The sequence below is a fragment of the Cataglyphis hispanica genome, chromosome 2 (genome assembly GCF_021464435.1).
Source record: "Cataglyphis hispanica isolate Lineage 1 chromosome 2, ULB_Chis1_1.0, whole genome shotgun sequence".
Taxonomy (NCBI): domain Eukaryota; kingdom Metazoa; phylum Arthropoda; class Insecta; order Hymenoptera; family Formicidae; genus Cataglyphis; species Cataglyphis hispanica.
In genome coordinates this window covers 2816717-2831342 of record NC_065955.1, presented here as the reverse complement: position 1 = coordinate 2831342, position 14626 = coordinate 2816717, and the positions used below count along the sequence as shown (strand labels likewise).

At 31.4% G+C, this 14626-nt stretch overlaps 5 protein-coding genes across 9 annotated transcripts; 4 read left to right on the top strand and 1 right to left on the bottom strand.

Annotated features, from left to right (window-relative positions):
- The first annotated feature begins 4 nt into the window (after nt 1–4).
- LOC126857948 (zinc finger protein 271-like) lies at nt 5–3185 on the top strand. Its single transcript, XM_050607885.1, has 3 exons — nt 5–154; nt 471–743; nt 874–3185. The coding sequence occupies exons 2-3, from the start codon at nt 480–482 to the stop codon at nt 2782–2784; spliced, it is 2175 nt and encodes a 724-aa protein (XP_050463842.1). The 5' UTR covers nt 5–154; nt 471–479; the 3' UTR covers nt 2785–3185.
- A 232-nt stretch (nt 3186–3417) lies between these two features.
- LOC126857935 (aftiphilin) lies at nt 3418–9139 on the top strand. Of its 3 annotated transcripts, none has more exons than XM_050607861.1 (8): nt 3418–3629; nt 4063–4172; nt 4286–6138; nt 6293–6505; nt 6598–6744; nt 6824–6884; nt 7149–7280; nt 7507–9139. In XM_050607861.1, the coding sequence occupies exons 2-8, from the start codon at nt 4070–4072 to the stop codon at nt 8004–8006; spliced, it is 3009 nt and encodes a 1002-aa protein (XP_050463818.1). In that variant the 5' UTR covers nt 3418–3629; nt 4063–4069; the 3' UTR covers nt 8007–9139. The 3 variants fall into 3 exon arrangements, with proteins under 3 accessions (XP_050463818.1, XP_050463810.1, XP_050463828.1); XM_050607853.1 differs by having other exon boundaries at nt 3420–3629; nt 4058–4172; XM_050607871.1 differs by lacking the exon at nt 7149–7280 and having other exon boundaries at nt 3422–3629; nt 4058–4172.
- Nucleotides 9140–9467: 328 nt separating this feature from the next.
- On the bottom strand, nt 9468–10986 carry LOC126858032 (DNA repair protein XRCC4-like). Its single transcript, XM_050608043.1, has 2 exons — nt 10842–10986; nt 9468–10653 (listed from the first exon to the last, which is right to left on the bottom strand). The coding sequence occupies exons 1-2, from the start codon at nt 10971–10973 to the stop codon at nt 9886–9888; spliced, it is 900 nt and encodes a 299-aa protein (XP_050464000.1). The 5' UTR covers nt 10974–10986; the 3' UTR covers nt 9468–9885.
- Nucleotides 10987–11104: 118 nt separating this feature from the next.
- LOC126858092 (peroxynitrite isomerase THAP4-like) lies at nt 11105–12742 on the top strand. 3 transcript variants are annotated; one of them, XM_050608145.1, is made up of 3 exons: nt 11105–11237; nt 11952–12361; nt 12509–12742. In XM_050608145.1, exons 2-3 carry the CDS (start codon nt 11981–11983, stop codon nt 12638–12640), a joined length of 513 nt encoding a protein of 170 aa, XP_050464102.1. In that variant the 5' UTR covers nt 11105–11237; nt 11952–11980; the 3' UTR covers nt 12641–12742. The 3 variants fall into 3 exon arrangements, with proteins under 3 accessions (XP_050464102.1, XP_050464110.1, XP_050464092.1); XM_050608153.1 differs by lacking the exon at nt 11105–11237 and adding an exon at nt 11244–11763; XM_050608135.1 differs by lacking the exon at nt 11105–11237 and adding an exon at nt 11244–11763 and having other exon boundaries at nt 11850–12361.
- A 129-nt stretch (nt 12743–12871) lies between these two features.
- On the top strand, nt 12872–13967 carry LOC126858108 (peroxynitrite isomerase THAP4-like). The gene is made up of 2 exons (XM_050608161.1): nt 12872–13608; nt 13687–13967. The coding sequence occupies exons 1-2, from the start codon at nt 13213–13215 to the stop codon at nt 13801–13803; spliced, it is 513 nt and encodes a 170-aa protein (XP_050464118.1). The 5' UTR covers nt 12872–13212; the 3' UTR covers nt 13804–13967.
- Nucleotides 13968–14626: the final 659 nt, after the last annotated feature.

Genomic DNA, 14626 nt, shown 5'->3' with positions numbered 1-14626 from the left:
ATGTACATGAATATCAAAAGACAAACGAAAAAGAGATAGTCAATTGTTTCTAGTTACCTAGCCAATTTGTTTGTCATTGAAGAAGTTAAATCATGGTAGCACAAAAATATTGAGTTTGCCATGAAAGAATATTTGTGCTCTTTTCAAGGAAAAGGTAATCTGCTCCATTTTTTCATTGTAACATTTCAAATATTTTTTGCTGATCTATGTACAATGTGTAAAATAAATTTAATATATGTACAGTAATATATGTGCATTATAATTTTATTTGAGATATTTTATCATCAATTAAATACTTATAAAAATGATGAAATTATATTAAATATTTATTGTAAGTAAGATATAGAAAACTTATTCATAGTTTCTAGATGAATTTTTTAACAATATTTTATATGGTTTTTGCACATGTTTAATATATAAAATTGTTTTTTAATTGATTATTTATAAAGAATGTTATGAATGATTTGCAGCTATAAAATATGTTCAAAGCAGAATCAATTAGTACACTAAGTGATCATGAAGATGATATTGATGATTTGGATGGCTCTATTGTATGGTCCCAAGAAGAACCACTTTCTTCCAATGAAATATTAGAATTATCGGTCCAAGATGAAAAAGAAGATAGTTTAATTACTTTCTGTCGATTGTGTGCTGGTCAAACAAATAATCCAATATATATCTATTCTGAACTCGGGGAATCAATGAAATTGGCACATAAAATAAATACGTGTTTAAGTGTCAAGGTATATACACATGTATCTTACATTAAATTTTTGTAAATATGTACTATATATATTATTATTATTGTGTAAATATGTGTACTATGTAAATTCTTGTAAATATATGTACTGTATATTATGATTTTTATTGCAGATTAGAAAGACAGATCCATTACCAAAACAGCTTTGTTTGACTTGTATCGAGAAAGTAAATTGTTACAACAGGTTTGACACACAATGTATTAAAGCAGAAGAAATCCTCTTGACAATGTTAAAGGAGAGACAATCTTTCAATGCTTTTAATTATCAAAATCAAATTTTATCTGACCGACAATCCTGTCCCTTATGTATAAAGGGTTATATGAACACATGTGAAAACATGTCCCAGCAGGTGAAAGATATAGAATTATACGAAAACGATATAATCTTAGAAAGCAGCGACGAAGAAAATATATTTAATAATGTAAATATCGATAAGGAAAGTGGAAATTGTTCTATTATGTTACAATGCCTAGGAAATAGGCAAAAATACTTGAAATGCGGCGCGTGCATGAATCTCTATCACACCAAGGAGACTTTAGATAATCACAAGTGCAAGCCCAATATGCAAAGCACAACGAAGCCATATAAGTGTTTTACGTGTGACACGACGTTTAGTTTCGAGGAACGTTTAAACTTCCATACGCAATTTCACAGAGGTGCGAAAGCGTTGTATTGCGAAATCTGTAAAATAACTTTTGGTAAAGAATTGAAGCTATTCTATCACTATAAGAGATACCATTCTAAGGATATTCACATCTCGTGTTTGCAATGTGGAAAATTATTCGAGAATCAAGAGACGCTCCGTATGCACATTTGCATGGACGGTAAGAATCGGCCACACATTTGCGAGGTGTGTAACAAAGGTTTTTCCGACGGTTACACTTTGAAGCGTCACATAGTAACACATCTACCCGAGAAGCCTTACAAATGTTCGCAATGTTCGAAGAGCTTTACACAAAAATCGAGATTAAATAAGCATGTTGCAAGTCACTGCATCGTTATTGAAAACAATCAGACGGTCTGGAAATGTGTTCAATGCGGCGAAGTATTTATCTCTTGCGATGATGCCGATGCTCATTGCAAAGTACACGAGGATAAGATCACGTTAATCGAAGAGTTATCGATATCGAAATTGTATCATTGCGAATTCTGCAACAGTCATTTTACCGAAATGGACAACCTGAAAATTCATCAAAATAGACACGTCGTCGAGAAGCCGTACATGTGTAACATGTGTAAAACTACATATAAATCATTCGCAGAGGCCATCTTACATTGGAAAGAACACCAAAGATTGTTTAAAGTTTTCGTTGTCTTTCTATGCGATATCTGCAACAAAGACATGAAGGAATTATCTCTATTGTATAAACATAAGCAAAAGAGGCATGACTATGTAGCCAGATTATCCGAGTCCGGCGATGCAAAGTTCGTATGTGAACTTTGCGGAAATATATTCGACAGAAGCGAAGATATACAGGATCATGGGCGAGATCAGTGTTCCAAATTTCCCTGTGATATTTGCGGCAATCTACTGCCCACGGCGAATTCGTTGAATGCTCACAAAAGGCGGCACAATGGACTGCGACCGTATGTCTGTAATATCTGTGGAAAGAGCTACACTCAGTCCAGTCACATGTGGACTCATAAGAGATTCCACATGGGCGTCAAACCTTACGCTTGCGAATATTGCGATCAGCGTTTCACGATAAAACCGGATTTGGCGGATCACACCAGGAAGAAACATACGAGGGAGAGGCCGTTCAAATGTGATGTCTGTAATAAAGCTTTTCTCACCGGGTCCGTATTTTATCAGCACAGATTAATACATCGTGGTGATCGTAGATACAAGTGCCATTACTGTGAAAAGGCTTTCACCAGAACGGAAGCTTTAAATAATCACATTAAGATACATACCGGGGAAAAGCCTCACGCGTGCGACGTATGCGGCAGATGCTTCAGACAGAAAGGAGATATGAGGAAACATAGACGCACTCAACATAATTCTAAGCAGGATACATCTTGAAACTTTTGTCACATTTCAAATGCAATGTGAATTATTGCTTTCATCATTATGCTTGTGTTTTAATCATTATAATGATAAATAACAAATATGTACATAATAATCTATTTGTGCAACATCATACTATACTATAATATAATGGATACAAAATCACACAAATTATTAATTTATCTGTTTTATAATAAATAAAATATTTCACGCACACAGAGAAAAAGAGAAAGAGAGACAGAAGAGATTATAAAAAATATATAAAAAAATACTAAAATATATAAGACAACATAAAATAAAAAAGGGAATGTATAAGTCAGATATAATGTATTATGATATATGTATTATGATATATAACATTAAAAAACAATTTATGTAATATAAACATATATTATAAAAGATATACAATAACTTTACACTGTTGCAAATTATTTCCTATTTATTATTTAATGTTAGTGTGGATATTATATTCCGGTTTAATTTTGTATTGTGATTACAAATGTGTAAAAGGAATTATATATTTAGAGAATTGTGAAAGAATTAAAAACATCATACACATAATTTTAAATAGAGTTAATATTTTAAAGAGCCGCGAAAACGTGCGAATGAATGACAGGTGCGCGCGCATGCGCATAAGACTGCGTATCGTAGAACAGGTGATGTGTGTGTTACATATCTATAGTCTTATGACTGCCGTCATCGTGCATCTGATCATCGCGCACGATCTGTTGGACAGACGACCTGATACACTTGGCTGTGATAATCATCGAGCCCATTGCGCTCGCGGAATACGTGCCGTGATGGCCCACAAAATGATGGTGAGGTAGAATCGTATTCCCGAGATTGCGGAGCTGATACTGGTACGTAGTGGCTGAGACTACCGAGAATAAGAACGTCATCGTCAATCTTTCGCGCTAGTAAGTCGATCAACCTTCGTCGCGTAATCTTCCGCGGGTCTGTTTCGAATTACGAGAGAGATCCCTATATGCTCGAGTACAACTTAACCTTAATGCGTTTTGACATATGTATGTAACGGGCGTACGCATGTGGAAAGGAGGGGACGATGTAATTGTAAACAACGTCCGTAAGATGTGACTGGAAGTAACGCGGCAACGGTCGAACGATTTTACATAAATTATTGCGTAATAGTAATTTAATAATTTTGCGCGTTATTTAGAGTGAAAATTTGAAAGTTTATCATTTGCTATTTCCTTATTATTGCGTTCTTTAATTTTGTCGATGTTTGTAAAAGGTTATGTAAGATTTTTGTTGTCGATGTTCCATGAAGTAAAGGAGAACCATGGCTTTCCCGCCTTTAGTCAGCTCAACACCTCCGCCCTTAGACAATTTCGGAGAGTCCGATGAAGATGAATTCGGAGACTTCACAGCTGGCGGAATAGATGGTATTTATCTGTAAATTAATAGACCCACATTAATATCTAACAATTTCAACACTCGTTATCTTTCACTTATCGCGCACATAATTATCCTCTAATATATAGACTTATTGTTATAGGCTTATCTGTTTCATCAGAGTCCCCGCAGAAACTGATCACTCCGATACAAACACCAATAATATCACAGAATGTATCTCCTAGGATAAATGGTATTAACGAGTCACCAGTATTAGACAGTTGCTCTAAAATAAGCAAAGCCTTGAAATGTGGTGTCATTGATGATCTATTGATTGTCGAGAAGGGGGAGGACAATGTGAGCCATATAAAATTGACAGATAGAACAGATAATAGTAGTGTATTGGAAAACAATTTCGAAAACATTAGTATTACAAAACACAATGTATTAGATGTACCTAGAAATGGCGAGTCGCATAACGTTGAGACTAGTAATAGCATTGATCACGTTTGTACTCAGAATGTTTTAGCTAAGGAAAATTTTGTTGATATGGATGTAAGTAGCAACAATAGTAGTTTAGCTGATAGTATAAAGACAGTCAGTGAGCAAGAGGGATCATCTAATGGTTTGGAGGCAAATGATGAGATAGAACCTACGAGCTTGGATTTGGAAGATCCTACGAGTACACCGGACATTCTGCAACAATTGGATGACGATTTTTACAATTACGAACAGTTCAAAGATTCCAGTGAGTGGAATGATACTGTTTGTGATAAAAAGACAGATGTGACTATGACAGTTTTAGAGATGGATTACGATAATAAGCCTAATTCCATAGATACAGAATGTAATGTAACAGATGAAATAGGAGACACTTACACACCATATGGCGAAAATGATGTCAATCATATTAATGATAAATCTACTTTTATTCATGATAAAAGGACAATTTCCAATTTTGTTACCTCGCAAGATCTTAATGTAGACAGTACTGATGTTTTTAGTCAGCTGGACTGCGAATACAGTATTCAACCAAAATATATAGAGATGTATGATGTAATATCTAATGGTGAAACGAGCAAGTCGAGTAAAACCTTAAATGATTCTTTCAATTTTGATTTTACTTTTGATGATGCTCTAAGAGAGAAATCAAATTTAGATTGTACATCCATATATACGGAAGACATCTATGTTCAAAAATCTAATATGAAAAGTGATGAGAGTTTTCTTAATAACATTTGCAATAGAGCTGATGTAGAAAGTATCATACAATCAAAAGAAAATGAATATGTAGTTGTAGAAACAAAGAATCAAATTATTGAAAATACAGGTATGAATGGGGCAATTGAGGAAATTTCTGCTTATGAGGAAAAAAGCTCGAGTAACGAAAAAATAAACAGACAGCATATTTCGGAGGATGATTACGACGTACGTAATCTACATAATTCCAACTTTACGGAATTTATGGAACATAAAGGTTTTGACAGTGTATCGAAATTGACAAGTAGTTACAATTCGACTAATAGTGAATGCGAAACAGTACAAATTCATGACGCATTTTCTTCTGACACATCTTGTATACAACAATTTTCAATTGAAGAAGATTCACTGCCATCTACTAATACATCTTTTGACTGCTTAAAGGATAAAATTAATCTTACAAATACTGCGAGCGAATGTGCCACATATAAAAGCGAAAATTCTGTAGTATACTTTAGCGATGGCGAATTTTATGATTTCCACTTACGAAATATGGAGCCAGTAGTCACTGAAGTACAAGAAAACAATTATTTTGATTTTGAAAGCGCGGGTAACGAAGACGATGATTTTGGTGATTTTACTAATTTTTCAAGTGCAACAATAGAATCGAAATTAAATGATGACATTAAAGAAATGAAGGTACCTGAGGACAATGACGATTTTGGAGATTTCAGCAATTTTGAAACATCAATGGGTGTAGTAGAGACACAGCAGTTTAATTTGAAAGAATCTATATGTCGGATAGAAAACAAGAATGTGAGTTAGGAATGTTTGTAATACAAGATAGTTGGTAGTTTCTTAGAAAAATAAGTGTATTTTTGCTTTTGCTTAGATTTTGTGCAACTTTTGCATTATATATAAATAATATAATTTAATATATTTTATGATATTTTTATTAAAATAATTTCAGGCAGCGAATAAAATAGAAGATATAATAACAAATATGTTTCCAATAATCCCTGAATATCATGAAGTCGAGTTAAAACCTTTGATAGATGAAATGGATAAAGTTTGGCAAAATGTGAAAAGTGTGGAAGAAACTAATGCTCTCACTTATCAATGGGCGAATAGTGGTAGTAACAATGTTCTTTTAAATGCTCTTGGTATCGATTCCCGGAATATTGTAAGTATACATATGTTGGACGTTTTAATACTGGAAATATTTAATACATTTTTTAATACATTTAAAAAATAATAATATTTGTGAAATTAAAGTTATTCGGACCGAGATGGAATCCGAATATACCAAGATTTGCTGCAAATCTTGGCTTTACTCCGTTGGAGCCGATTAAAGCTACCGCTGAGTCTCAGCAACCTTCAACATCCAACGCCAGTAGGATGCAAGGCGCGGCTTGTTCAGATGTAAGTTGAAGCTTTATTTCCATAAGATATACATGTGAGTACAATCTACATGTTATTAATAATTGTAACATTATATTAGGAAGTACCCGCCGCCCAATTTGATTGGAATAGTTCTGGTCTTGTAAATCCCCTAGATGCTAGTAAGTATTGTAATCGTGTGTATATGTGTGTGGTAGTTACATTGTGTAGTAGTATTACATTGAAAAAGTATTATATTGAAAAAGAAAAAAAGATGCTAAATCTGTTACATATTTTGCTACATTGGTATAGTTACGGTATATAACGAAAGAAAAAAAGAATATTTTTTCTTGAACAAGTTTTTATTCTACATGGTGTTGTGATATAATATGTAGACATGTGTGTTGAATTGTTTTTTAAATCTTGCGAAAAATAACACAATACAGGTGGTGGTGGGTTATCCGCTCTTCTGCCTCTGGATTTGTTGTGTCCATTTGATCCTCTATTAACACCTCATTGCTCCACACATTCCGAATCCTATCATCAGTCAGCTTGCTCAACGAATTCCGTGTATTACTGTAAGTGCTAAAGCTATATATGTGTGTTGTGTATATGTGTACATGTAGACATATTTATAATTTTTGTTTCAAATAAAAAATATTTTTTTTTATATATTTACATATATCAAATATTCATAGTTTCTGCTTATTTGCTTGGTTTTGAATGTTTATAGTATTGTAATATTCATAGTTGATTATATAATTAATTATTATATGTAATTAATCATTTTTTATTATTATGCAGATCCATCGGAAGCACAAGAACCAAGCAATCAGCTTGTAAAATCGCAAAATTTACTCGAATTTACTAATAGTTCGCTAAAACAACAAAAATCGTCTCAGACATCTAAGATAATAGAACCATTGCCAGGACCATGTGCAGTAGAATGGAAGAAGAAAGTCGAACAAGATTTCGGGACGAGACAAAAAGGCAGTCAGTCATATAAAACTTTGAGAAATGTTCCGCCGATCAACAATAAGCCGTTTTCGGTAAGCAATAATATTTCCAAAGTACATGATTATCATAGAAAGACATCAGGTAGGAAAGAAAATACGCAAGGTACGGAACACGTGGTCATGGATCGATATGGTCGACCGATGACCGTGCAAGCCGAGACCGCGAAGATTCTGAATCAATTACCGGATCTGTCGTTCTTAAATGCAAGAACTCTATTGTTCAATCGCGAGCAGAAACAAATCGTACCGGATTTGGGCGCAGTGATAAATCGGAAGATGCCCGGCTGAGTAACATCGGTCTGAATGCGAGTTTGAAAGGGCAAACGCGAGAGGAAACCTTCCGGAGAACCTGTTGCGAATTGGACGTTTCTCAATGACCCATACAATCAAAACGTACTTCTGCTACCTTTCAAACCTGTGTTCAGACCAACCTCTGATCCAACCTTGGCTCTTCCGCGTCTGAAAAGGATAATTAGATGCGTACGTGTGTACGTGAAATTCCTGTTATTCATCTATTCGCTTGCGGCATCGAGCAATGCACTTTGACATTCCGAACCATCATTGTTTTGTGATTCTATAGCGCTATTAAGAATTATTGTTATTAAATTCTTTAAAGGAACTTCGTTATAATTTAATGTTGCACTATCGTTTCGGCATATAAGTTTGTTCTGTTAGCTCAATGGTTGTCTCACTGGAGACAGTAACATTTTATGTCTCTAAATTAAATAGATTTAAGAGTTCACACATATTTGGCCATGTTCTAGTCTACAGTTTTTAACATATAAGTTTTATGTATTATATATTAGGAAAGATTCGTTGGAGGGATATACATTTTCAATTATAATTGCGAGCAATTAAGCAGTTGAAAAGATTATATTATACGTTTTTATCTTATATGTTAAATTTACCTGCAAACTCTTTTGAGATTATTTTTAGCAGACCTGAATATTAACCATATACATTCGAGATATTGCGCGTACGATACTTTGTATGATATTCACCTATTACAATTTCAAGCAATCGTAAATATTTCCATAATATAAAGTTATAGAGAAGAGAAAATACACACATATATATTTAACGCTATTCAAAATAAAAACTATATACTAATCGTAAGTCAATTATCAATTAGATTGACGAGAAGATTGATATCTGTAATGAAATCGTCGAGTGATATCGCATATATCAAATTCGCTTGATGCTTTTATTGCACATTTTAAATTTCTACTATGGAATGATGTACTTAATTATATGTAAATGTAAAGGCATTTGCATATTGATTATTAAAGCGCGAAACGCGATAAACTAAAGTAATATTACCATTATTGAATTCGTTATTTATTAATGATAATATTGTAATATATATTTTATGTAAAATATTGTGGATAACATTAACACATAGGCAATCTTTGACAATTGAATCGTTGTTACATTTCTTAACGCCTTTGTCCACGAAATCGTATCTTGCAAAAATCCTCGATCTCTTTCCCGATCCTTGAATTCAACCACTTGCAAAATATCTACACATGTCGCATTTAATTTTATTAATTATATGATTTAAACGTTAAAGAGAATGATGAACAATACAATATTTTGAACAATTGTGGTTTTGGTTTTATTAAATATAAAACAATTCTGTAAAAGAGATCAACTAAATGTCTCATATAATTATTTTTTATAAAAAAATTATTACTTATCATTCGATTATATATTTTATAAAATGTTTTTCATCATCAATATATAAATATAATCAATATATAAATATAAATTTATTACATTAAGAAGTAATAGCCGAAATATTTACAAAAATCACATATATACTCAATTAGAATATATAATTAATAATACAATTGAATTTGGTATAATCTTTCCATAGACACACTGGATTTGAAAGCAGTCAAAATTTAAAAAAAAATTTCCATTTTCCCTCTTTTTTGGCCAAATTTCAATTTTTATTAAAAAATTTTGATTTTAAGATTTCATTTAAAAAAACTATATAATGTAGACACATTGAAACTTTGATTTTATTAGATTTTTTTGAAAATCTAGAATAATAAGAAAATCTGGACTGGCACTCAAATCAATTTTCTCTATGAAAAGTGAGAAAAACAAATGTGTCTAAGATTAATTATAAAAAGAATAATGTAAATGTAATCTATAATTTTTTTTATTGGGAAAATAGGTCCTCTTCAGATTCTTCTTCTGAAATATTAACATGTTTTGATTTTATTGTAAGAGACATGTCTATATTTTGTGATGTTAACTTATTTCTGCTAGTAGAAGGCTCAGGACTTGTATCTTCATTGGATGAGAAATTTGTACTTATTTTAAAATTCATCTTATTATTCTTTGGTGGAGTTTTTTGTTCGCTTTTGTAATCCATTTTGCGTTTCCTTGAATTAGATGATGCAATATTATGTACTTTCTTGCTTTCTACATCTGATTTCTCACTTTCATCATCAGTAGTTTCATCATATATCGATTTTGTGATTTTTTTGTTGCTATCTAAAGTCTTCTGAAGCTCTTTGATCCTTTTTTTCTTTGTATTAAGAAGTAAAAGAAATCTTGTATAAAGATCCTTTTCCATTTTATCTTTTACATTTATCATTTCTTCTATATCTTTGGTTAGCTTTATATTGCTTTCATTTAGGCATTTATTCTCTTTTTCCAATGTTAATATCTCTTCTTGACATTTTTGATAAAGCTCCAATAATTGTTTCAAAATGTCAGAAATAGTTAATATATTTGAAAGAGGAAATATTGCAATTTCTCCACGAGTAAGAATATTTTGCTGTTTCCACGTAAATGTATCATCATACAGAAAGAACTGTATGTCAATATTCTTACCAGAAAATGCAAGTCTGGTTTTTTCCAGGTATATTTCAAAAGATTCATCTAAATGATCTAGAAAGTAATTGGCTTTTTCTATGTCCATCTATAACACAAAAATAATTATATTATTAGGTATATATATTAAATGCAATAGAAAATATGTATTATGATGATAACTATCAAGAGTGACATTTTTGCTTTGATAATAAGAAACTTGTTTGTTTTTCAAAAATTTGTTATATATACAAGTAATATACAGTTGAATGAGTAAACATTAATCAGATTAGATACCTCTCCACTCAGTGGTACTGTGCATGGTCTTAACAATATTATTTTAAAATATGTATCTTTCCATTCTGCATATAAAGTAAAATTGCATTTGTCCACTTGATTCACGAGTTGACTCACGCTCACGTTAATCATGATTTCATTTCAATAATTTAAAAAAGATATGAAAAACAAAGGAAGTGCAAAAAACATTTGATGTATAATCTGATAAATTTTTAGTGAAGCATGCACATAATGTGCATGAGCACTTTATAAGTGCACTATAAAAACACTATATGTTATCACATGTTGGAGCTTGGAACATATTGGAGCATGAACAATGCATCAGCGTCACATGTGTCATAAAATGACACGCGCATGCGCTTCTCGAAATGATACTTGACATGTATATGCGTGCAGGTGATTATTTTAATTGTTTAAATTTAGAAAGTTCGAAAAAAATTAAATAATATATTTGAGACATTGAAATGATTATCACACACACGTGTGTGTGTGATAACAACAGTTACAATAGTTCTTCGATTTTTATTAGCAATAATATTGTCTCTTATTAAAAACGAGATAAGATATTATATATAAAATTACTGAAGAATCAACATAAATTATTAAATTTTACTGTTCGTCTGTGAAATGTTTTAAAAAATTATTTGGACGAAAGAAGAATCACAATACTTATTTTTAAATGATTTCAAACTTTTCGCCGTTAAATGATAATAAAGGTTATAGAAAGTAATACCAAGTAATACGTAATAGGAAAATTTCTCAGATCAAGCTGTTAAAATATATATGTAACGTTATAATTTAATAAAAAATAAAACGCATGTTTTTACTAAATATAAACTCGAATAGAGAATATTTATTTTAAATAAAATTTTTATATCAACTGCATAATATATAAAGAAAATGTAATATGCATTTGCTTAAGGTAAGAATTATATAGCTTATCAGTCATCAAAAACTTAATTTTAGACATGTTATATCTAATCTTACAATTATAATTTATATTTACAGGATATTTTACACATATTAAGATTTAAAATTCTTAAAATTTAAATTTAAATTTGCTTAAAAGATTTGCTCATCATTTGTTCTACATACATTTATATGATATAGCTGGAAATTAAATAAAGCAGATTGGAAACATGGAACATTTACCATTACCCAAAGCATTAGAATCATTAGCGTGGCTAGAAGGAACATGGCGAACAGAGAACTATGGTAGTGGCAAATATCCGACTATTGAAAATTTCAAATATTATGAGGAGATAAGTTTTACATACATAGGACAACCCATGTTTAATTATACTGCTCGAAGCTACTCCATTTCGAAACCAAAACGACCAATGGCTCAATCAACAGGTTTCTTGAAAATGAATCCAGAGACTAATAAAATATTTCTTATCTTGGCACACAATTTTGGTTTAACAACTATTGAAGAGGGTGAAGTAATTAATGATACCATTCACTTAAACAGTACATATATATCAAGAATGAATGGAGCAAAACCACCACAAGTAACACAGGTGTGTTTAAATATTCTTAACTTTTACTTGATTTAATATACCATAATTTATATAATATAATAAAATTTATATATTATAAACTTATATAATATATTATCTTAATTACATGCAAATTATACTTTTTAACTTTATGTTTTTTTTTCACAGATACGCAGAGAATTCAAACTCAATGGTAATTATTTAGAGCATGTGTTTTATATGGCAACGTCGAATACCCCAGTGCTGACTGAACATTTGCGAGCAAAGTATGTAAAAGTGAACCAAGAGAATGTAAAGTAAAGATAAATTTTTAAATTGTTATTGTATAGTTCTCGCTATTTACTATTGCAACTTTCTGTATAAGTACTATGAACAAATAAAATTTTAGAATAATAGGTAAAACGCGCGTCGAATCAACCACCCGTTATTTATGCATTTATTTTCTCCGCATCAGCGATATTATCTATGTGCGCATGTTACATGACAAATCTATTATGTATTTGCAAGTCTCAACATTATCCATCATTCAGATCCCGCGAAATTATCACAAAAAATATAGTTTACTGCTATTACATAATAACTTCATAATACACGAAGTATGTATTTTTCTATAATCGACAATCGTAATTTCTGTTGCGAGACAAGAATTGAATAGTTTTTGATGTTAAAAAACATTGCATGCTAACATATAATTATAATAGATGAAAGATTTTAGGAAGGTATAAATTCTGGAAATTTCATGCGCTGATTTCTTAGTATACAGTTCAGCGCTGCAATTGCGTGCCTCGAGTAGACGTGTGTAGATACGTATTAAATACATTTGAGATTTTTATCGTCTGCATTAGATTTGTATTATTTAACAGCTGTAAAAAATGAATAAGAAAATATTACCGTTGAACGAGTTATTACATGTGCTAGCCTGGCTTGAGGGTGTATGGATAACGGAGGAACCCGCAATCGGAATGTATCCGACTATCAAGTCGTTCAATTATTACGATGAGATAAATATTACGTCCATAGGTCAACCGATTTTCAATTACGTTGCGCAAAGTTGGCATCCGGAAATGGGGATACCGATGCATCGAGAGACCGGCTTCCTGCAGATCTTACCGGGAACCAACAAGATTGCTCTAAGTTTGATTGATAATATAGGTTTATTCACAGTCGAACAGGGTGAGCTGATGAATGATACCAAAACCATTGATATAAAAAGCACCAATATATTGGCGACAGATGCATCGATACCGCATTTTCCAACTTTAACGGAGGTACAATTTTTGTATAAATATTGCACATTAATAATCATGTTTGACAGCACAATGTTTAATATGTTCTTTTTTCGATAGACGCGTCGAGTGTATAAAGTCGATGGTGACAGTTTAGAACTAATTTTCTACATGGCAACGTCAAAAACGCCAGAACTGACGGAACATTTGCGTGCGAAGTACAAGAAGGTCGCATAGGACACAAAGACACGAGAATAGAATAAAATATTGTTAACATTTTTCATTTTGTGTTGAAATTATCTGAGTAGGATGTGAATATAAAATTTAGGAAAGATGCGGAACGTAAACGCATTCTTCGATGTAGTTAGTAAATAATAAAAAATAGATTTAACTTAATACAATGTAATGTATTGATATGTATATACACAAAATTATATACATGTTTTTGTATCTGTTATTTTACCAAGATAAATCAACTAAAAGGTCGGAGGTCGGCGCACACAATATATAGGAAAAAATTCGCGGCTGGCACGCGACGTGACCGCACAGAGAGAAATGCGCCACAGATAATATTCTTAAGCGTATCCTTTTTCATTCAATCGATGAAATTTAGTTATATATATTTCATTACATTAATAGGTAATATGATTTTTATTGATTGCGAAATTATTACGACTTATATACGTTATGATATCAAAAACTTCAACTTGACCTTTACATTTTTAATTATATGGAATATAGACTATAGAAACTGGTGAAAAAGAATTTAATATAAAAAATAAAAGTATAAATATTTTTATACTATTCTACATATTGAATGATGTGATGACGAAGATTATCTGCGCATTTCATTCAATTTAAGATCATATATATAATATATATTACGCACATATCAAAAAAGAAGTGGAAGGATTAAATTTTGATTTTTGTTTATAAAAGTTCTATGTCAAAAATTAGTAAATGAACTGAAAACGTTCATTAGCTGCAAAATTTTTCTCTTATGAAAAAAAGAATATATAACATAATATTATTAAATCTACTTCTTATTTTTTCTCATACA